Source organism: Nycticebus coucang, chromosome 2 (genome assembly GCF_027406575.1).
Source record: "Nycticebus coucang isolate mNycCou1 chromosome 2, mNycCou1.pri, whole genome shotgun sequence".
Classification (NCBI taxonomy): domain Eukaryota; kingdom Metazoa; phylum Chordata; class Mammalia; order Primates; family Lorisidae; genus Nycticebus; species Nycticebus coucang.
The window spans coordinates 167337694-167359214 of NC_069781.1; the positions used below are offsets into that span (position 1 = coordinate 167337694).

The window sequence follows — 21521 nt, forward strand, 5'->3', positions numbered from 1 at the left end:
TTGTTGTTGTTGTTTTTGAGACAGAACCTCAAGCTGTTGCCCTGGGTAGAGTGCTGTCGCAGCACAGCTCACAGCAACCTCCAACTCCTGGGCTTAAGTGATTCTCCTGACTCCGCCTCCCAAGTAGCTGGGACTATAGGCACCTGCCACAGTGCCAAGCTATTTTTTGGTTGCAGCCGTCATTGTAGTTTGGCAGGCCGGGGTGGATTCAAACCCACCAGCTCAGGTGCGTGGCGCCTTAGCCACTTGAGCCACAGGCACCGAGCCATATTTTTGTTGTTGTTGTTGTTGTAGTTTGGCCGGGGCTGCGTTCGAACCCGCCACCCTCAGTATATGGGGCCAGCGCCCACAAATGATGTCTTTAATCAAAAAAAGAGGACATAAAGCAGAAATGCCAATTCATTTAAGAGTTGTGGTTGTAACAAGTGCCAAATGGTTTAGTGGTTGTAACAAGAGCCAAATGTGGGCAGCACCTGTGGCTCAGTGGGTAGGGTGCCGGCCCCATATACCACGGGTGGAGGGTTCAAACTCAGCCCAACCAAACTGCAACAAAAAAATAGCTGGGCTTTGTGGCAGGCACCTGTAGTCCCAGCTACTCGGGAGGCTGAGGCAAGAGAATCGCCTAAGCCCAGGAGTTGGAGGTTGCTGTGAGCTGTGATGCCACAGCACTCTACCAAGGGCGATAAAGTAAGACTCTGTCTCTACAAACAAAAAAAAAAGGAGCCAAATGAATTTAGAACATCACCCTAACGGGTTTGTCCCCCTCCTGCTGATCTGCCAATTCTGGATGCAGACAGGGACTATCCTGCTAGGGTCTGGGGAGGTGTGTTGCACCCTTGCATGTCACGTGAGTTGTGTGCACGTGCTAGGTAGACATGGGGGAGGTTTACAACACCCAAGGGAGAGAACATCTCCTGGGGAGCTCCTTGGGCAGGAGGGCACTGCTGTTGACTTCATCTTTGGAAATAGTGTTCAGGGAGAGTATGCTTTTAGGGGCTCATATTTAATGTGCACCTCCTTCTCTTACCCAGGATCAGGGAAAGTGGGTGGCAGCTGTGGTGTGCCAGCCGAGCCACGTGCCTTTTCCTCATTCACTTGAAGGTGCTGGAGGAGCTGGCACAGCAGCACTTACTCCCCCTTTCCAGGCTAAATTCTCTGAAAGGAACAGTGGGAGGGATTGAAATAAAGCAAACCATTTGTGTTTTGGCTACCACTACTCCCATATCCTAGCCCTCCCAACTTTATTTACTGCTTTCATTGTAGATTGTACATGAACTCAGTATGATACAAACTGTACTCCACCCAAACTAGTTTAGAAGGAAATTCTGTGACCTCATGCCATTTAAAATACTTATTCTCTTCTTTCTTTCTTTTCTAAGAGACAAGAGTTCTCACTATGTTGCCCAGGTTGGCCTTGAATAATTGGGTTCAAGCAATCCTCCTGCCTCCACCTCCCAAGGAGCTGGGAATACAGAAGAACACCATGACACTTGGCCTTAAAATGCCATTTCATGGGCGGCACCTGTGGCTCAGTCGGTAAGGCGCCAGCCCCATATACCAAGGGTGGCGGGTTCAAACCCGGCCCCGGCCAAACTGCAACCAAAAAATAGCCGGGAGTTGTGGCAGGTGCCTGTAGTCCCAGCTACTCGGGAGGCTGAGGCAAGAGAATGGCTTAAGCCCAGGAGTTGGAGGTTGCTGTGAGCTGTGTGATGCCACGGCCCTCTACCGAGGGCCACAAAGTGAGACTCTGTCTCTACAAAAAAAAAAAAAAAGCCATTTCATTACAAAATTATTATACTTATTAATAGAAAATACAGAGACTAGAGTGAAAAAGGTAAAGAGAAAAAAAATTCCATTGTTCTTTTACCTGATCTCAATATAGTATCAAACCTATTAATATAATATTAAATCTGAGGGCAGGCAAGGTGGCTCACACCTGTAATCCTAGCACTCTGGGAAGCTGAGGCAGGTAGATCGCCTGAGCTCAGGAGATTAAGTCTAGCCTGACCAAGAGTGAGACACCCGCTCTACTAAAAATAGAAAAATTAGCTAGGCGGCTCGGCACCTGTGGCTCAAGCGGCTAAGGCGCCAGCCACATACACCTGAGGTGATGGGTTCGAATCCAGTCTGGGCCCGCCAAACAACAATGAAGGCTGCAACCAAAAAATAGCTGGGCGTTGTGGTGGGCGCCTGTAGTCCCAGCTACTGGGAAGGCAGAGGCAGGAGAATTGCTTGAGCCCAGGAGTTGGAGGTTGCTGTGAGCTGTGATGCCATAGCACTCTATCCAGGGCGACAGCTTGAGGCTCTGCCTCAAAAAAAAAAAAGAAAAATTAGCTGGGCATTGTGATGGGGGGCTACTGAGGAGGCTGAGACAAGAGGATCATGTCACTTGACCCCAAGAGTTTGAGTTTGCTGTGAGCTATCACACTGCTGCACTCCACCCAAGGTGATAGAGTAACACTCTGTCTCAAAAAAAAAACAAAAAAAAACATGATATTAAACATGATTTTAATATCAAATCTGATCTTTTTTTTTTTTTTTGTAGAGACAGAGTCTCACTGTACTGCCCTCGGTAGAGTGCCGTGGCATCACACAGCTCACAGTAACCTCCAGCTCTTGGGCTTACGTGATTCTCTTGCCTCAGCCTCCTGAGTAGCTGGGACTACAGGCGCCTGCCACAACGCCCGGCTATTTTTTGGTTGCAGTTTGGCTGGGGCTGGGCTTGAACCCGCCACCCTCGGCATATGGGGCCGGCGCCCTACTCACTGAGCCACAGGCGCCGCCCTCAAATCTGATCTTAATATCAAACCAGATCATACTATTTGGGTGAGTTTCTCTCATGCCTTGTAATTGAGAGAATTTCAAAGAAAACAGAAACAAATATAGTTATTCATGCATAACAATTTCATATTCCATTCTAATACTGCATCATAAGGTTTTTTGCATATTCGTCTATTTTCCTCTTGAACAGAATTTTTAGTAGCTACACAATATTCCACCAAGAAGATAGAATTTGGTTGAAAATTGCCTTCTGGATTTTTTCCTACATTTTCTGAGGAGAGAGAGAGAAAAGAAACATGGCTGGGAAGAGCTTTTTCTGTTTAGGATTCCAAGAAAAGCATCTCCAGGTCTGGTTTGATATTCGGTTATCAGTCTGGTGTGCCCTCCAAATCCTGACCTTCAAGTCCGCATAAGAGAACCTGGCCCCTTAATTCGAAATGAAAATGATTCTTCCATCAGAGGGGAGAGAGACTGGAGTTAAAATCTAACTGTTGTAACTGCAGCACAGGAAAGTCCTTAGCCGGCTTCTTCAAACATAGCACCTGGAAATGGTACTGATTACAGGGTGCTTGGCTGTAAGAGGGGGAAGTTATGAAAGGATAACTTTGTCTGGTAGTAGCTGCCTTGCTGTAGTCAAGGCACATACTTCCCACTTTGAATTATGTATTAACTAGTATTGCAGCTTAAGCTGCCTTGAGGAGAAAGCTCTGTGTAGTCAGCTGGGGGAACATAACCTGCTACTATTGGGAAGCCATTTTAAAGTCACCTTTGTTAGCTTCAAGAGGTTTTTGTGATGGTCAGCCCAGGGGAAGTTGATGGGATGAAGCCTAAAGGGATCAGGAGACCTGCGGAACTTGGCTGTCACCCTCCTCCATTCTGTTTGGTTTCATTACAAAGTACGGGCTGGACGCCAGGGAGGAGCATTGAAGCGTGAGGACAGAGGGTGAGGAGCAAACCTGTGGAGCTCTATGACTACTCTCGTCTCCCCCCCCACCCCATCCCTGTTCAAGTCACTCATCGGGGGACAGTAAAGCAGAAAAGTAGGACTGATGGAGCACCTGGGCACTGGCAAGATTCCTCTGAGCTTCAAGCACCAGTGATGACAGAGCCATTGAAGGGCAGACTCCTACTGGTGCAAAGTATTTGAGCAATTCATGAGTTTGGATTTGAAAATTAGCTGAATGGTGAAGTCTTTGTTTGTGAAACTGTCAACTTCAGTTATCTCAAATTCTCCCAAGTTCTAGAAAGCCCTCTTCGAGGCTCTAAACCGTAGAAGTCCCTTTATCTTATTCCTTCACATCCCTTTAGCAGCGGTGCCCAGGACCGCTGACACTGCCTGCCCTCTCCTTCACCTCCTGAAGCCTGCACCCACAGTTCTCATCACAGCTCCTTGGCCTTTGCTGCTTTACCTGCCTCTGAACAGATCTCCTAAACCCCATGCCTTGCCTATTACTGCCTTGCTCAGATGTGTTCAGCAATTCTCCATAACCTACCAGATACAATCCAGACTCTTTATCTGGTCTCTCAAGGCTCTCCGAGTTCTGTCCCTAGCATCCTCAGAGAAGCTAGAGGTTATCAGCCACCTCCTGTAAAGCAGGCCTTGTTGGAAATTCTTTTTTTTTTTCTTTTGGCCGGGGCTGGGTTTGAACCCGCCACCTCCAGCATATGGGACCGGCACCCTACTCCTTGAGCCACAGGCGCCACCCAGGAAGTTCTTTAGTGTAAATTTCTTGTTTCATCCAGTTCTCTCTTGACTGTCCTTTAAACTCCTTTCACCCATTCCTATTCCTAGTCTTGTACCTAAGCTACCTAGAATGTTCTCATCTTTTTTTTTTTTGAGTCAGAGTCTCACTATGTTGTCCTTGGTAGAGTGCTGTGGCATCACAGTTCACAGAAACCTCAACTCTTGGGCTTAAGTGATTCTCTTGCCTCAGCCTCCCAAGTAGCTGGGACTATAGGCACCTGCCATAACACCCGGCTATTTTTTTTTTTTTTTCCAGTTTTTGGCCAGGGCTGGGTTTGAACTCACCACCTCCACTATGTGGGGCTGGCGCCCTACTCTTTGAGCCACAGGCACCACCCATGCCCAACTATTTTGTTGTTGTTGTTGTAGTTGCCATTGTTGTTTAGCAGGCCCAGGCTGGGTTTGAACCTGCCAGCCCTGTTGTATGTGGCCGGCACCCTAACCACTGAGCTATGGGTGCACAGCCTGCTCTCATCTTTCTATACAGCAGCTCAAATTCTCTGTGACACTCAGCCCAGCACATTCTAGCTCATAGAGATCTTTCTTGAAATTTCTCAAACTCGGGGCTGCGCCTGTGGCTCAGTTGGTAGGGCGCCGGCCCCATATACCGAGGTGGCGGGTTCAAGCCCGGCCCCGGCTGAACTGCAATCAAAAAATAGCTGAGCGTTGTGGCGGGCGCCTGTAGTCCCAGCTACTCGGGAGGCTGAGGCAAGAGAATCGCTTAGGCCCAGGAGTTGGAGGTTGCTGTGAGCTAGGTGAGGCCACGGCACTCTACCGAGGGCCATAAAGTGAGACTCTGTCTCTACAAAAAAAAAAAAAAAGAAAGAAAAAGAAATTTCTCAAACTCTTCTTGTTGAATTCTCTTATCAACATTTAATCATAAACTGCCTTGTACAGTGACTTAATTTTCAAGTTATTTGTCTTCAAGATGGATAACCTTCTAGATGGTGGGACGAGACTGAGATATCTGGGTACCAAAGGCACCATTCTCTGCTCAGAGCAGGGATTCAGCATTTGTTAAATAATGTTGAAGTGCAGCCCAAATCCTCATACTCCTGAGCCAAATCGGAGGCTTATCCTTTGGAACCTGTGTGAAAGCCAATTCAGCAACATCTGAATTCACGTTTTTAAGTGATTGGGTGTGGAATTAGTCCTATTGCTAAATCCCTAGTGGTAAGCAGAGATAAACTCCAGCTTTATTGTATCAGTCCGTTAAAGACTCCCCTACCTACTTCCTCCTAAAGGGATGAATGCAAATAGGGTACCACGAACTGGATGCTAATTATAGGCAAATCCTCCCTGGCATAGACTGCCACAAAGGTAAAGGCTCTCTTATCTGCCTGATAACACCAGGTCCCTGGCCCTGCAGATCAGAAAAAGAGAGTCTGCTCCCCAGGGGAAGCCAGTTAGGGAGCAAAGCCAGTTGGCCCCAGCAGAGTGCGAATTGTTCCCCTGATGGTGCATCAGCATCTACTATTCATTTCAGAGGTTCTAATTGACCAGTGTGGCTGTGCTTAACTAGCCCCACCTGGGAAACTTCCTGGGGCCAGCAGAAAAGGACCAGCAGTAAGCCCCTGGGACATAGTTGGAGACTTAAGCATGAGATGATCCTGGACCAGTCCCAGGGAAACAAATTAGCACCCAGAGAAGTCTTGTTGCTATTGGGTTGAGGGCAGAAAGGATCTTTCCAAACTGGCTGTTCCATTCCTTGAGCTCTAACCAGGTCACTTATAAGCATGGCTGGATGTGACTCAGAGGCACATTTTGCCTGGCCTATGGAGTGTTTTTTCCTCCTTCAACATTTGTATGAATTATCAACACTTAAAATTGTGAGATTTCCCATAAAAAAACAAAACGAAACACATGAATTTATGGCTTCTCTTGACAAAAGAGCTCCTGGCCACACTGGGCACTCCCTCCACAGGGAGGACTCTGGTCCTCTAAGTGGGGCATTTGCTCCCCGCCCCCCCCCGCCCCCCCGCAGACGGATGGATTCGTTTTTGTCCTTGCCCAGCCCCTGGTTGTTTTCCCTACTCTAAAATTTTGCAGACTGTGAATTTGGGTAGGAGGTAGGATCAGACAGATCCTCAAGTCTCTGTAATGCCTCTGCATGTGGAGGAAGAGGTCCAGGGCTCTGGGAGTCCCTAATGCAATAAATAGACACAGGGAAACTCTGGTCTCTGAACATTCTGTGACTGGGTGCTCTAGAGGGACGGGCAAGTAGAATCCATAGTATGGGTGAATGAAGGTTGAGATTAACTGGAGCTAACATTTGCTGAGCTCTCCCTCAGCCAGTCACCTCAAATCTCATAATAATCCTAACAACCCTATTTCTGGGATGAAGACCCTCTGGCTGGCTGACTGCAGAGCCCCCCTCTTTCCATCTCAGTGTCCTTTTGTGAATGAGGGGTTCTAGTAGGGCCCCTCAGGCCCTCTGAAGGTCAAACCCATTTCCATTGTGGATTACTAGTTTTAAGGTCAGGCTGGTGACTCAAACCTGTCATCCTATCCCTCTGGGAGGTTGAGGTGGGTGGATTGCTTGAGCTCAGGAGTTCAAGACCAGGCTGAGCAAAAGTGAAACCCCATCTCTACTAAAAACAGAAAAACTAGCCAGGTGTGGTGGCACATGCCTATAGTCCCAGCTACGCGGGAGGCTGAGGCAAGAGCATCTCTTGAGCCCAGGAGTTTGAGGTTGTGGTGAGCTATGATGTCAGAGCACTCTAACCTGAACAACAGAGTAAGACTCTGTTTTTTAAAAAAAAGTTTTAAAAGGGGTGGCGCCTGTGGCTCAAGGAGTAGGGTGCCGGTCCCATATGCCGGAGGTGGCGAGTTCAAACCCAGCCCTGGCCAAAAAACCAAAAAAAAAAAAAAGAAAGTTTTAAAAAACAAACACTTAAACCCTATAGCACATTAATGATGTTCTCAAGCAAAAGTAATTTGATTTTTGTAATGCAAGATGGAGTGGGAGGAGTAGGTGTGCCTGGTGTCTTTGCCTGCCTGGAAATGAGGAGTAATCTCAGGGGCCCAGAGTTGAGTAAGGGTGGGCAGCTCCAGAGTCCCTATGACTTCTGAGAGGAGCAGTTTATAAACTGCAACCCCAGTACCTATAGATTCGTTGCATCTTGAGAAGTAATAGAAATTATCTCAGGACATGTTTGAAGGACATGTAATTTCACTTTACCAGTCTTCAATTATAATTTCTTTTAAAGTTCTTTTTGAAATGTAAAAAGTGTCTTCAGCTGGTTCTACACTGCCTTCCTCCGTAACTCCCCTGTCTCCCCCATCCCACGTCACCTCACCCGAGTCTAGAACCATCTTGGAATCAACTGGAGATAGGTCAGTTGGGAAGCGAAGAGGTCATGCTTGTCGGAAGTAAAGGTGTAAAAAAAGAGAAGAAGGAGTTGTTTTGGCTTTAAGACACCGGAACCTGTGAGGTTCCCGCAAAATCATTTGCAGTTCTTGCAAACAGCCTTAAAGTCATCAGCGCCCCACTGCGGAATTCTAAGCTAAGCTGTCACAATTGTTAACACCTTCTCTGACCAGCCTTTTTATATTTGACAATAATTCTCTTCTGCTCCTTTGTGCCAGCAAGAAGGTTCTACTGTCTTGGTTTTAGGGAGCCCACGCATACAGCGGACAGCCCTTTTGTGTGCAGAAGTCGGGGAAAGATTTCAACCCGCTCTCCTGCTTTGCAGGGTGAGTAGGTTTTCAGGCTCAGAAAGCTGGGCGTGGGGGCGGGGACGGAGAGTAAGAATGTTAAGTCCCAACGTGTTAGCTTTAAAGTTAACCACGCTTTAGGTTCTAAGTTGGGCACAATGACCTCCCTCCTTGGGCAGTTGGCCCCGGGGCGAGCGCTCAGCTCGGTCTTGGGCCGCATTGGCAGAACCCAGTTTCCAAGAGGGCGCAGAGGATGCGAATCTCCGCAAGCCAAAGGAGCCGGGTCCACGCGGGACCCGGCGTCCCAGCCGAGAGCTGGCCCGGGCGCTCCCTCCGACGGAGCTGGTTAGGGGATGCGCCCGCGGGGAGCCCTCCCACTCTTGCCAACTTTCCGGGTCCCGGGGCCGGAGGAGGGCGCCTCTCCCGGCGGCGACGCGCTCGGTACTTAAAGGCGGCTCGGCGGGGCCAGCGATCTTCAGTCGAAGCGCGCGGTGGCTGCGGCGAGGAGCGGGAGGAGGGGCATGGAGCCGCCGCGGGCCTGCTGAGCACCGGAGCGCGGGCAGCCGGCGGCACGGTGAGCAGGGACCGGTGAGCGGGGCCGGCCACCGGAGGCCCGTGCCCCGCGAGGGTTGCGGAGGACCCGGGCGCGCCAGGCTCCGGGTGTCTCTAGCCGAGCCCCCGGACCCACGCGGGTCCCCCGCCTTGAGGCGCCGGGAGGCGGGCTGGGGGCTGCCGCAGCCCGAGGTTTCCAGGCACGGTTCCTGCAGCCTCCTCCCCACCGACTCCTCCTTCCTTTCTTCTTCCATCCCCTCCTGCTCCGACCTCCCCTCCCCTCCTCCTTGCGGCGGCTGGTTAGTAAATGAATCGGAGGTCGGACCGTGTGGGTCGCCGGGCTGGGGGAAGCTCCCCTCCCCCACCTTCCACGCCCGCCGGGGAGTTCGCACCTGTCCGAGCACCAAGAGTCTTGGCGCCGGGTTCCTGAGGGTCAGCCGGGCCGCGGCAGCCCGTGCCTGCGGGGCTGGGCTTCCCTTCCCGTGCCGGCTCAGAGGGCTGCCGGGCGCAAGAGAAAGAGCCCCCGCATCGCGCACAAGTTTCCATTCCGCCGCTTGTGGGCCCCGCAGCGGGGCGCACCTGTCAGCTGGAGAGACTGCAGATCTGGCGGCCCCTCAAAGTTTGGGGTTGGGGGTGGATAGAGGCGTGTGTCCTTGGCGGGGTTTTGTCCTTTCGTTGTCCCGGGGCTGGTCTTGAGTAGCGCCCCCAACCTCGTGTCCTTGAAGCGCGAGTGCGTGTCAGTCTGCCGGGGCCGCGTTCCCCAGGATGAGCAAAGGGTGTGGGGAGGAGAGGCGGTCCGCGTTTTAGGATCAGCCCCTTCCCCACCACCTCCTCCGGCTTTGGGGTGACACAGCCACTGCCTGCGCAGGGGAACCCTCAACCAGAGCTGGAACCAGCGCCTGACTGCACGTGGGGTATCCGGCTGCGGGACTTTCTTGGGTCCTGGGGGGCGGTGCGGGGGGAGAGGGGTAGTGCCTGATTCCTGCAGGGGAGGGGTCCTGCCGGGGAAGGAGGGGGCCAGTGACACCGGGAATGCTGCCTTTGTCTGCAGGCACACTTTGCCAAGGTAGCTGGAGCCCTGGAAAGATGAGCGAGGCCTGGTCGGACAGTGGTTCCTATGGGTTTTCCGTTCCTTCCCGGCCAGGTCGTGGGAAACCGACACGTGGGTGTGGCCGGCGCCGTCTTTGCCAAGAAACAAGGCTCACGTGGGGGCGAGAAGCGTGGCGAGTGCCTTCCCGGCTGCTCTGAGCGGTGGGCACCGCCTCCAGTAGTGCGCCGAGGCGGGGCGCGAGCGCCAGGCAGGTTGCTGGCTTGGCCTCAGCACCCGCGTCTGCGGCCCTTCCGAGCACAGGCGGGCAGCGGGGCTGCTACCCTGCACCCCGCACGTGAGCTCGAGGGGGCCAGGGCACCCCTGGGCCACGGGTGCAGGCGCGCGCAGTGTGGGGCGGCCTAGGGAGGACTGGGAACCCTGCAGAAGAAGCACGCGGCAGGCTCCCCGGGATGGTGGGGCAGGGCGCTGGGAGGCTGCGCTTCCCGGAGAGGTGAGGCTGCCAACAGCTCTTTCCGGACCGAAGCTGTTGGAAGGCTGCCGGTGCCTGCGTCTCAGGCTGATTTAGGCGGTGACTGTGTGTTCCTCACCCCTACCGTGTGAGAGGTGTCCCCTGACAGGAAGGTGCATTTGTGTTGGGGGGGGGGCTCCATTTTTCTGAGACCTAGAGTTGGAGCAAGCTTTGAAAGTGAGATGTTATTGTCTGTAGACCTGGGGTGGAAACGGGGTTCTCCAAATCAGTAAAGTGACAGGAAGAGGAGATGTAGAGAAGGCCTGGGTCAGAATGGAGGGCATGGAGCCGTCCTTGTCACCTTTTTGTCCCCTCCGACCGATATTCCACATCCCCTCCCCTCCTGGGTTCTGGAGGAAACCACAGTGAGCATTACTACTTGGGTAGCTCCAAAGGGCTGAAGAGTTTCATTTTCAGGAAATTATTTACCGGAGACACAAACAAGAAACCATTAGAGCTCCCCTTGTACTGATGGGCCCAAATTTCTGGTGCCAAGGCCTGGGCTCTCCTCACTAAAACAGCCAGTTCCAACAGGGCAGATGTTAGGAGCCCTGACTTAGTTGCAAACAGAAACTTGGCCGTTGTTAACAGGAGTTGCCCGGCAGGAGGATGAACACAGATGCCGCCAGGCTCCCCAGGCAGCACCTCTCCTGGCTGCTGCAGTAGTGACTGCAGTACCCTCATGGTGCGCTTCAGAGCTGGGCTTGAGGGCTGTCTACACCCCAGCTCTCATTCCCTTTCTTTCCTGCCTCTCAATTGAATGAGAAAAAGGCAAGAAAGTGGAGAATGGAATGGAGAACCCAGGCAAAGTTCCTCTTACTGATTGTTGCCTTGAGAAAGAGAAGCCTTCACTTCTCCCTTGTTTCCTGCTTTCTTTTCTTCCCCTACTTTCTTCCTGGACCTTATGGTAGCTGTGCTTTACTGGAGCCTGCCCTCCCACAACAGGTACTGGGTAGGGAGACACTCCTATGCCCCTGGCTGCCTTCCTGCCCCTCCCTCTCCACTCCCCCTCTCTGGCCCTGCTGGCTGCAGCTCAGGTGCTCAGAGCTGCCTCTGGCCTTGGGCTCGCCCTGCTGAAGCTTACCTCACAAGAGCTTTGGATCAGGGCCCCACACAGTGGCTCACGCCTGTAATGCTAGCACCCTGGGAGGCAGAGGAGAGTAGATTGCCTGAGCTCAGGAGTTTGAGACCAGCCTGAGCTAGAGTGAGACCTCATCTCTAAAAATAGCCAGGTGTGTGGTGGGTGCCTGTAGTCCCAGAGACTTGAGGCTGAGTTAAAAGGATTGCTGGAGCCCCAGAGTTTTAAGTTGCTGTGAGCTATAACACCATGGCACTGTGCCAAGGGCAACAAAGCAAGACTCTGTCTCAAAACAAAAAAAAAAAAAAAAAAAGCTTTGGAGCTTTGGGTCAGGCAGATGCTAGTTCTGCCATCTACCTGCCATGAGTGTCTCATAACTCATTCTGGGCTTTGACTTGTCTCATGCTAAATGCTACCCTGAATGTTTTATAGCACATCACCCAGTTAACCCTCAAAAATCCTAGGAGGTTAGTATTGCAATCCATTTTACAGATGAAATAACTTAAGAAGTCACAGAGAGCAAATGGTAGGGCTGACCCCCACTACCTTGGCTTCTGAGTCTACAAGTGTTAATCGTACTCAGCAAGTGGTAATGCTTTTTTTTTTTTTTTTTTTTGGCCGGGGCTGGGTTTGAACCCGCCACCTCCAGCATATGGGACTGGCGCCCTACTCCTTGAGCCACAGGCGCCGCCCGGTAATGCTTTTTATTAGTGGGTCATTTCCACTGTTCTAGGCCAGACATAGAGAATATTCACTTTCCCACTGCTGGAAAGTTACCTCCTGCCTTACCCCACATCTCCTGGTTTCTCCTGCCAGATGCCGGTGCAGCTGACAACAGCCCTGCGTGTGGTGGGCACCAGCCTGTTTGCCCTGGCAGTGCTGGGTGGCATCCTGGCAGCCTATGTGACAGGCTACCAGTTCATCCACACAGAAAAGCACTACCTGTCCTTTGGCCTGTACGGCGCCATCCTGGGCCTGCACCTGCTCATCCAGAGCTTGTTTGCCTTCCTGGAGCACAGGCGCATGCGACGGGCCAGCCGGCCACTGAAGCTGCCCTCTCCCCGTCGGGGCTCGGTGGCGCTGTGCATTGCTGCATACCAGGAAGACCCTGACTACTTGCGCAAGTGCCTGCGCTCTGCCCAGCGCATCGCCTTCCCTGACCTCAAGGTGGTCATGGTGGTGGATGGCAATCGCCAGGAAGACGCCTACATGCTGGACATCTTCCATGAAGTGCTAGGTGGCACTGAGCAAGCCGGCTTTTTTGTGTGGCGCAGCAACTTCCACGAGGCTGGTGAAGGTGAGACAGAGGCAAGCCTACAGGAGGGCATGGACCGCGTACGGAACGTAGTGCGTGCCAGCACCTTCTCATGCATCATGCAGAAGTGGGGAGGCAAGCGCGAAGTCATGTACACAGCCTTCAAGGCCCTTGGTGATTCAGTGGACTACATCCAGGTAAGGGTGTCCCCCTAGAATATGTATATATGGGGATGTATCTGGCCAGCTGGGCATACTTTTTTCCAGGAACTGGAGGTGGTGCCTTGTGGTATTTACACCCTTCCTCTTCACTAAAGGCGACCAGGCACAGTGGTTCTGAATAGCAGGCCTGGGTCAAACACAACTGGATTGGAACCCTGGTTCTGCTGTTGTGTAGCTCTGTGACCCTGGGCAGACCTCTAACTGCTATCTCAATGACAGCAAACAGGTGTACAGCATTCACGTCACATCAGGCACAGTTGTAGGCACTTCAAAGATATTAGCTCTTTTAATCCTAATACTGCCCGGGAATAAGTACTCTATTATTATCTCCACTCTCAGGGTATGCAACTTGCTTAGTGTCCTACTGCTAGCAAGAGTAGCAGAGCCCAGGCCATCTGCACTGTCTGCTCTTACCTGTGGTGCAATACTGTCTCACCACTGACAATAGGGGATCAGCCTCTATTTCATAAAATATGGTGAACAGCAAAAGAAATCCAGCTCAAAAGCACTCAAAATGTTTTTGTTATGGGCCCCAAAGTCCCACTCTTCCTGGTGTCAAAAATCACATCTGTGAGGAGGAAGATGGACAAGGTATGAATGACCTACCAGCCTCATTTTGCAATAGCAGTGGCAGGCCTGGGACCTTAAGCAGACCCTGCCCAACTTCTGGTCAAGGTGGTTGTTGATATGAGCCTGGAAATATCATTATGTTGATATGGTTAACATAGCTTCGGTTTCCAAATTAACAAAACTTTGAACTGAGAAGATTAAAGTTACACATTATCAGTACAAAATTCAATACACATTTCAGTAGAAACTAAAACTCAGGACCCTGGATTTTTGGTCCAGAATTTTTCACAGCATCTACACTGCCTCCGTCCCTCTGTCTCCTTTTCCACACCTGCCAGGGGAGGGTTCTGCCTACCACTTGATAAATGCTTGAATAGTGGCTGTTTTGGTATCCCATCTGTGTGCCAACTCAGTCTTGCTAACATCGAGTCCAGTCATCTAATACCATTTACATTTTCTACAGTGCACCCACCTAAAATTCGCTTGCATAGATGGGAGTGGGGGTTGAAAGTTATATTCCTCTAAGAGTCAATACCTTTATCTTTTTCTAGGCCCAAGGACCTCCTCAGCCACATAGGAAGGGATGAGGGCCTAAAAAGCTGTTTGTTTCACAGTTCACTTGGGCTTGTAGGGCCTTTGTGAAACTTTTCTGGGGACCCAGTTGCTTAGGGGAAAAAAATCTCTTGAGCTCTGGCACATGCTCAAGCCATAAAATGACCATGTGACTTTGTCATCTACTCCCTTGAAGCACAAGAATCTTCCCCCCACCTCCAGAAGCTGCTATGCCACACATTTCCCTTTTCTTGTCACGTCCCATGCATGCTGGTGGATCAGCAGACAAGCTCACACACCTGAGCCATGCCTTTCTCTTTATGATCCTGGTATCACTGCCTAAGGCAGCCCTGGGCTGCAGCCAGTGAACGTTTGATGGATTTCAGGCTGTCTTCCAACAGCCCTGGTGAGAGCCTTTCCCTCTAAGGGAGAGAACCAGCCAGTAGGGATACCTAGGCAGCATAAGAGGTCTTTCCTAAACCCTGCTCAGCTAGAAAGGTCTCCCTGAAGTGAAGGCAGCAAAGCAGCATAGGAAGAACAGGAGCTGGGGGCAGGAAGGCCAGAGCGCTGGGAAACTTGGCCTGTAAGCTGAGGAGGCTCCCTGGGTCCTTCCCAGGCACCAACCAGGATATGAAGATGTGTCTGGGGAGGCTGGGAGGTAGGGAGGAGTGTGTGTGAGGGACCTGCTGGTGCTAATGGCCATGCCTGACTCTCCCTTAGTCTTCTGTTGCTGTTTGTCTGTGACTGTCCTGTCTAACGTGGAAAGAGAAAACTGGGTAGGGTTGAAGGCAGTCTTGTCTTTGTAAGCTGATGGGATCTTACTCAGCAACTTTAGTAAAGGATTTTAGGCTTTTGCAAAACAGGGTTTTGGTTCATCCTCTGTGTTGAGATAGAGACCATAGAGCTTAATCAGGGGTCCATAAACCAATTCCCCCACCCAGTGGTTATCTGGATTCTTTGCATGCACTACCTCAAGTAATTTTTTAGAAAACAAGACAAGGCTGGGTGCAGTGGCTCACCCAGTAGTCCTAGCACTGTGGATTCTGGGAGGCTGAGGCAGGTGAATTGCTTGTGCTCAGGAGTTCAAGACCAGCCTGAGCATGAGTGAGAGCCTTTGTGGATGCCTGTAGTCCCAGCTACTCAGGAGGCTGAGGCAAGATCTCGAGTCCAACAGTTTGAAGTTGCTGTGAGCTATGATGCCACAGCACTCTACCAATGGTGACAAAGTGAGACTCTGTCTCAAAAAAGAAAAGTTTTCAACAAAGGCAGAGTCAGCCACCAAGGTTAAGCATTCATAGCCCAGGTTCATCACTAGTTAGAATCAGACTGTGAGCCTTGGGGCTGATTAGAGGCAGCTGCTGCCAGCTTCCATGCCCAACTGGCCAAGGGAGTTTGTGTTTGGGGCACAGAGGCCTAGCAGTGTTTTGATGTCAGTGGTGTCTGTGAGTAGGTAGATCCTCACCACTGTTGCTGCAGGTTGCCCAAGAAGCCAGAGGCTGAAATGGGGACCCTGCTGTTAACAACCCTATGGGATAGCTTCAGGCAGTAGCCTCTGACAGGAGTCATTTCTTGGCCTTCTGAGGAGCATCTGCTGGCCTTGGTTTAGCCTACTGTGCTGTCCATCTGATTTCAGTGACTTGTCCCCTTGCCCAGGGACCCCAGAGAAAAACTGAAATATTGTGGAACTCTGTAGAGACTAAAAACTTGTCCAGCACTAAGCATTTTTCCCTTTCTAGGCCCAGCACCTGGTCTTCTGGCTTTCTCTCTCTTTTCCTTCCTTTCCTGGTTTTCCTCTGGCCACTTCTATTAGGCCTAGATGATCTGCTAGTGGGTGAAAGTGAGTCATGTAAGGGGAGCTTATGTCACTTAGGGAACAGCCTAGTGGCACAGGTACGTGTGTGTACAAGTGCAGGTCTGAGGTCAAAATGGGCTGACAGTACCTTCCCTCTGCAGGTGTGCGACTCTGACACTGTGCTGGATCCAGCCTGTACCATCGAGATGCTTCGAGTCCTGGAGGAGGATCCCCAAGTAGGGGGAGTCGGGGGAGATGTCCAAGTAAGGAGTAACCAGGGATTCCTGGGGTAGGGATCTCTAGATGCTTCCTGCTTTCTAATCCAACTGGATATGCCTGGGAAACTGGTACCTTGTTTTCTGAGTATTTTGGGGAAAGGTTCCCCCTGGACAGTTTTCACTGGTATCAAAGGGCTTGCATCATTTGATACACAATCCCTTTCCAGCTTTTTCCACATGAGGGGGGAAATCACTTAATAGGTATGAAGACAACCTGTAATTTGGGTAGGGACATAGTATTTTGAGGCCACAGCCAGCATAGGTGGGGAACCTAGTCTTCTGATTTCAAGATTCTTTTTTAAGCACCAAAGGTCAGAAAAGTGTCATCTTTTTCTGCTGCATCCCTTTTGATAAAAAGATTTGTTCTGTAAAATTCAAATTTAGTCAAAAGGCTGCACTTGAGGACCTAGAAGGCCACATGTGGCCTTAAGGCTTCAGGTTCCACCCCTGTAGTAAGGTACACCCTTTCTAGCCAGTCTTCCATCTGAAGACAGGTGGTGAGAGAATTTCTGAGAAGTCTGGGCTAGCCAGTGTCCCCCCTTTCCCTGTACAACAAGCCATCAATGCAGTAAGATTGTGCCTGAGCTGCAAGGCAACAAGTAACTCAAAAGTTAGACCCTTGGAAAGTCCTTACTCTTTAGGGACTAGGCTGAAGAGCTCTAGGCAATATGGTAAGACTATGGGGCTAGATTTCCCAGAGGATAATGCAAACAACATACCATGTCTTCCCTAGAAGCCTTTTAACTGTGTAAGGGTCAGGACAGGTAGCTGGGGTAGTGTATTACATCTTACCTAAGCCCTTTTCTCTGCCACCACTATTAGCTGCCTCCTGAAATTGAAGATACCTCTGACTGGGCTTGGGCACCTGTAGCTCAGCAGCTAGGGTGCCGGCCACATAGACTGGAGCTGGTGGGTTTGAACCTAGCCTGGGCCTGCCAAACAACGACATCTACAACCAAAAAATAGCCAGGCGTTGTGGCAGGCGCCTGTAATCCCAGCTACTTGGGAGGCTGAGGCAAGAGAATCACTTCGGCCCAAGAGTTTGAGGGTGCTGTGAGCTGTGACGCCCTGGTACTCTACTGAGGGCAAATAATAATACTCTTGTCTCTAAAAATAGAAATAAAAGATACCACTGGTGGCACCTGTAGCTCAGTGGGTAGGGCACTGGCTACACACACTAGAGCTGGCGGGTTCAAACCCAGCCTGCTGCCAAACGACATCTACAACCAAAAAATAGCTGGGCATTGTGGTGGGTGCCAGTAGTCCCAGCTACTTGGTAGGCTGAGGCAAGAGAATCACTTGGGCCCAAGAGTTTGAGTTTGCTGTGAGCTGTGACGTCATATCACTCTACCGAGGACAACATAGTGAGACTCTGTCTCATTTAAATAAAAAACAAAGGGCGGCGCCTGTGGCTCAGTCGGTAAGGCGCCGGCCCCATATACCGAGGGTGGCGGGTTCAAACCCGGCCCCGGCTGAACTGCAACCAAAAAATAGCCGGGCGTTGTGGCAGGCGCCTGTAGTCCCAGCTACTCAGGAGGCTGAGGCAAGAGAATCGCTTAAGCCCAGGAGTTGGAGGTTGCTGTGAGCTGTGTGATGCCACGGCACTCTACCCAGGGCCATAAAGTGAGACTGTCTCTACAAAAAAAAAAAAAAAAAACACCTCTGACTGCCAGAGAAACTTAGCTGGGAAAATCAGTGCCAATTACAGTAGGGAAGAGGAGCTGGTACCAGGGACAGTCAATACATGTGGTTGCCTCCTCTGGGCCTTGGGTTCCCCAGCTTCAGCAGGGCAGAGCAGATGACCAGGAATTTGAGCAATAGGCCACAGAACCCAGCATAGGAGGCCCCAAGGTCTCTGTGTACTGCCTCTTGGGCTTATATCCTCAGGTGAGGTAGGCCCAGCATCTCTATTCCTTTGCAGATCCTCAACAAGTATGACTCGTGGATCTCCTTCCTAAGCAGCGTGCGGTATTGGATGGCCTTCAATGTGGAGCGGGCCTGCCAGTCTTACTTTGGCTGTGTGCAGTGTATCAGCGGGCCCTTGGGCATGTACCGCAACAGCCTCCTCCAACAATTCCTGGAGGACTGGTACCATCAGAAGTTCCTAGGCAGCAAGTGTAGCTTTGGGGATGATCGGCACCTCACCAATCGAGTCCTGAGCCTTGGCTACCGGACTAAGTATACAGCTCGCTCTAAGTGCCTCACAGAGACCCCCACTAAGTATCTCCGGTGGCTGAACCAGCAGACCCGCTGGAGCAAGTCTTACTTCCGGGAGTGGCTCTACAATTCTCTCTGGTTCCATAAACATCACCTCTGGATGACCTACGAATCAGTGGTCACAGGTTTCTTCCCCTTCTTCCTCATTGCCACAGTCATACAGCTTTTCTACCGTGGCCGCATCTGGAACATCCTCCTCTTCCTGCTGACGGTGCAGCTAGTGGGCATTATCAAGGCTACCTATGCCTGCTTCCTTCGAGGCAATGCAGAGATGATCTTCATGTCCCTCTACTCCCTTCTCTACATGTCCAGCCTCCTGCCAGCAAAGATCTTTGCCATTGCTACCATCAACAAATCTGGCTGGGGCACCTCTGGCCGAAAAACCATTGTGGTGAACTTCATTGGCCTCATCCCTGTGTCCATCTGGGTGGCAGTTCTTCTGGGAGGGCTGGCCTACACAGCTTATTGCCAGGACCTGTTCAGTGAGACGGAGCTAGCTTTCCTTGTCTCCGGGGCCATCCTGTACGGTTGCTACTGGGTGGCCCTGCTCATGCTGTACCTGGCCATCATTGCCCGGAGATGTGGGAAAAAGCCAGAGCAGTATAGTTTGGCTTTTGCTGAGGTGTGACGTAGCCCCCAAGCAGAGCGGGAAAAGTGCAATGGGTAAGGGAGGGAAAAGGGAATGAATGAGAAAAGATGGGGTGGGAGGGAAGAGGGAGTGCTGTTTTAATTTCTTAATGGTCCAAAGGACAAATCTAAAATGCAAAGAATGGTGACTGTAGTATGGCCTGGGCAGCTCCACTTAGAGGAGGCAACACTTTTAAGAGGCTCAGAGCAGAGAGGTCTTGCATGCTCTTGGGCTGCCCATCTGCACATAGGCAGTGGCCTCTGGGAAAGATTCTGTTTCTCCTGGGATCCGGAGGAAACTCAGTAGTGTGCTAACCAAGTAAGTTCAATTCAGTGTCAACTTCTGATAGGTATATGAGCAATGACAGCCTGAGGGAAGAGGCTCTCCTAACTGATAAAAATGCAACCAGAGGTGGCAAGAGAATGTCTGTGGAGAGGTCTGGCCAGCTAGTGTCCCCCCAAACCCCCTCCCCAGCCATCAATGCAATAAGACTGTGCCTGAGATACAAGGCTTAGCAGAAGCCTGATCTTTGGGCATCAGAAAACAGGGTCCAGGAATGGTGCTTTACATGATGTACCCCACTCCACATCTCAACATCCCAGGGATGAACCAAACCAGCAGGAAGTTAGCACTGAACTGCTTCTAAAAGTATGTATTAAAAAGGAAAGTTTGCCAGGAAGAACAAAGAGGTGGTACTAAAGGGCATGGGCTATATGGAGGCCTTGCGTATTCCACCTGGAAATTGCTCAAACTTCTGGATGGATTCTTGGCTTGTCTGTGATCTCTGCTGGGGAGATAAAATGTTTTAGTCATCAAGAAGATTAAAACCTAACAAGTTCAGAAAGGAAGTGAGGTCTTGGATATTTTAACCTGTATAGTCCTGAATTCCTCTGAAATTCGCTCTGATTTGAGGCTAAGACATCCTCTTCCCTTTTTCAAAGGCCCATTATTTTAACTACAGCCACCTTTTCCACCCTGATCATGTTTTTCAAGGTGGCAACTGGAGCAGGACCAGGCTGTTACAGGACTCTCTGCTCTCAGCACATACGGGAAATGCTCTGAGCTTCTGACCAAACTGGCTACAACCTTGGACCTGGGCAGGATTCCTTGGCAGCTGGGTTAGCATGCATGACTTTTCAGGCTACTGTTCTTGACAATCATCTCCAGTGGAAAGGTTTTCTGTGTTTCCAAGTTGAACCTTTGGATTCAAGCTAAGGATCTTCGAGACTCTATTCTCCTTAGTGGAATTCTATAGCCAGGTTGCAGAGAGTATTTGCGTGCTTCTTTCCAGAAACCAAACTAGAAGATGGAATTGGTTCCTACATCCTAAGGTTCTTGTTTTCTCACGGTGGTTCAAAGCTGTTCAGTTTCCCTTGGCTACTTTTGAAGAGTAAGGGAAAGCCATTTTCTAATGACTGGCAACTTACAGACTGTCCTCAGCAGTGGGATCTTGACTCAGCCTTTGACTTAAAGATTGCTTTCTCAATCTCTCCAAACATCCACTCTCATAGGGGCCAGCTAACCCCTCAGAACCAGCACTAAGGTGGAGAGTAGTTGAGGGGGCAAGCCTCTAGTGTACCCAGGTGCTTCCAACAAAGAAAGTGTTCTGAGCCACAGATGGGCAAACCCTGGTGCTTTCCTTCTCCCCTTAACTCAAGGGTTTTCCAGGTTTAGCTAGCAGTTGCAACATCACACAGACCTGGAGTTGCTTTTAAGACTGTTGGCTGGCATCAGACCCAATCCAGGAAAGCTGGGAGGCAGCAGGCATTTGCTAAACGCAGCTCTACTAGCCAAGAAGAAAACAATTTTGAGCACTACAGTGGAGGAAATCCGGTCAGCCAACTGCAGAGCTCCGACCTCACTAAGGGCTTGTTTTTCTTCAGCTTTTACTTGAAGGTTAATGTAGGATGATGGAAACTGGATGGAGAACTCCTGGCTGTCCTACCATCAGCTCTGCCTTGCACTGTGGTCAACGTTCCTCAGCTCAAAAGTAGGCAGGTACAGGTAGTGAGCTCACAAGGTTTGACCTCAACTCCTTTTTCTAAGTTATTTTGTACATTTTTCAGCAGCAAAACCAAACTGGGTCTTCAGCTTTATCCCCGTTTCTCGCAAGGGAAGAGCCTTTATACAATTGGACACATTTTGGTTTTTCCTCATTGAGAATTTTAATCCTCTTTTGTATTGTTTCTACAATAATTTGTAAACATATTTATTTTTACCTGCCTTTTTTTACTTTTCAGGTCAAATTTTTTATACTGCACTTGTCAAAATAAAGATTCTCACATAATACTGGTATCTGGACTACCTCTTTTGTACTTAGTGAAAGTTCTTTATTCCAGTTCCAAAAGAGGAATTAGTAGGAACAGTTTTGTCAATGGGACTCAAGTAGGAAATGTCACAGCTGCCTCTGTCTGGACTCGGAAAATATACTATGCCCACCCTGATACCTCCACACTCATGGCAGTTTAACTTTTATGTACAGGTGGGGCAGAATCTTTGGTGAAATAACTGGCAGGTGAGTCCTTGCTAAGGCTGAAAAACCAAAGCTTGCTTCCTCCTGGAGCAAAAGCATTTGTAAGATTGTCGCTTAGTTGAAATAATGAAAAGCAGGGTCAACTTCCTTCCCTATAGAACAGG

At 50.4% G+C, this 21521-nt stretch overlaps 1 protein-coding gene across 5 annotated transcripts in view; it reads left to right on the top strand.

Moving 5' to 3' along the window:
• The window catches only part of HAS3 (hyaluronan synthase 3), a 36371-nt gene that overhangs the window by 1895 nt on the left and 12955 nt on the right, over positions 1–21521 (top strand). For 2 of the 5 annotated variants that reach the window (XR_008383009.1, XM_053605037.1), the window contains exons 2-3: positions 12188–12823; positions 15923–16024. Coding sequence is in view for 4 of the 5 variants with exons in the window: in XM_053605037.1 (XP_053461012.1) it covers positions 12188–12823; positions 15923–16024 (738 nt within the window). In the remaining variant the exon portion in view is untranslated. Of the gene's footprint in view, positions 1–7995; positions 8222–8678; positions 8757–9524; positions 9649–12187; positions 12824–15922; positions 16025–17960; positions 21439–21521 lie in introns of those variants that run through there. The other 3 variants (XM_053605016.1, XM_053605006.1, XM_053605027.1) reach the window with 3 other exon arrangements.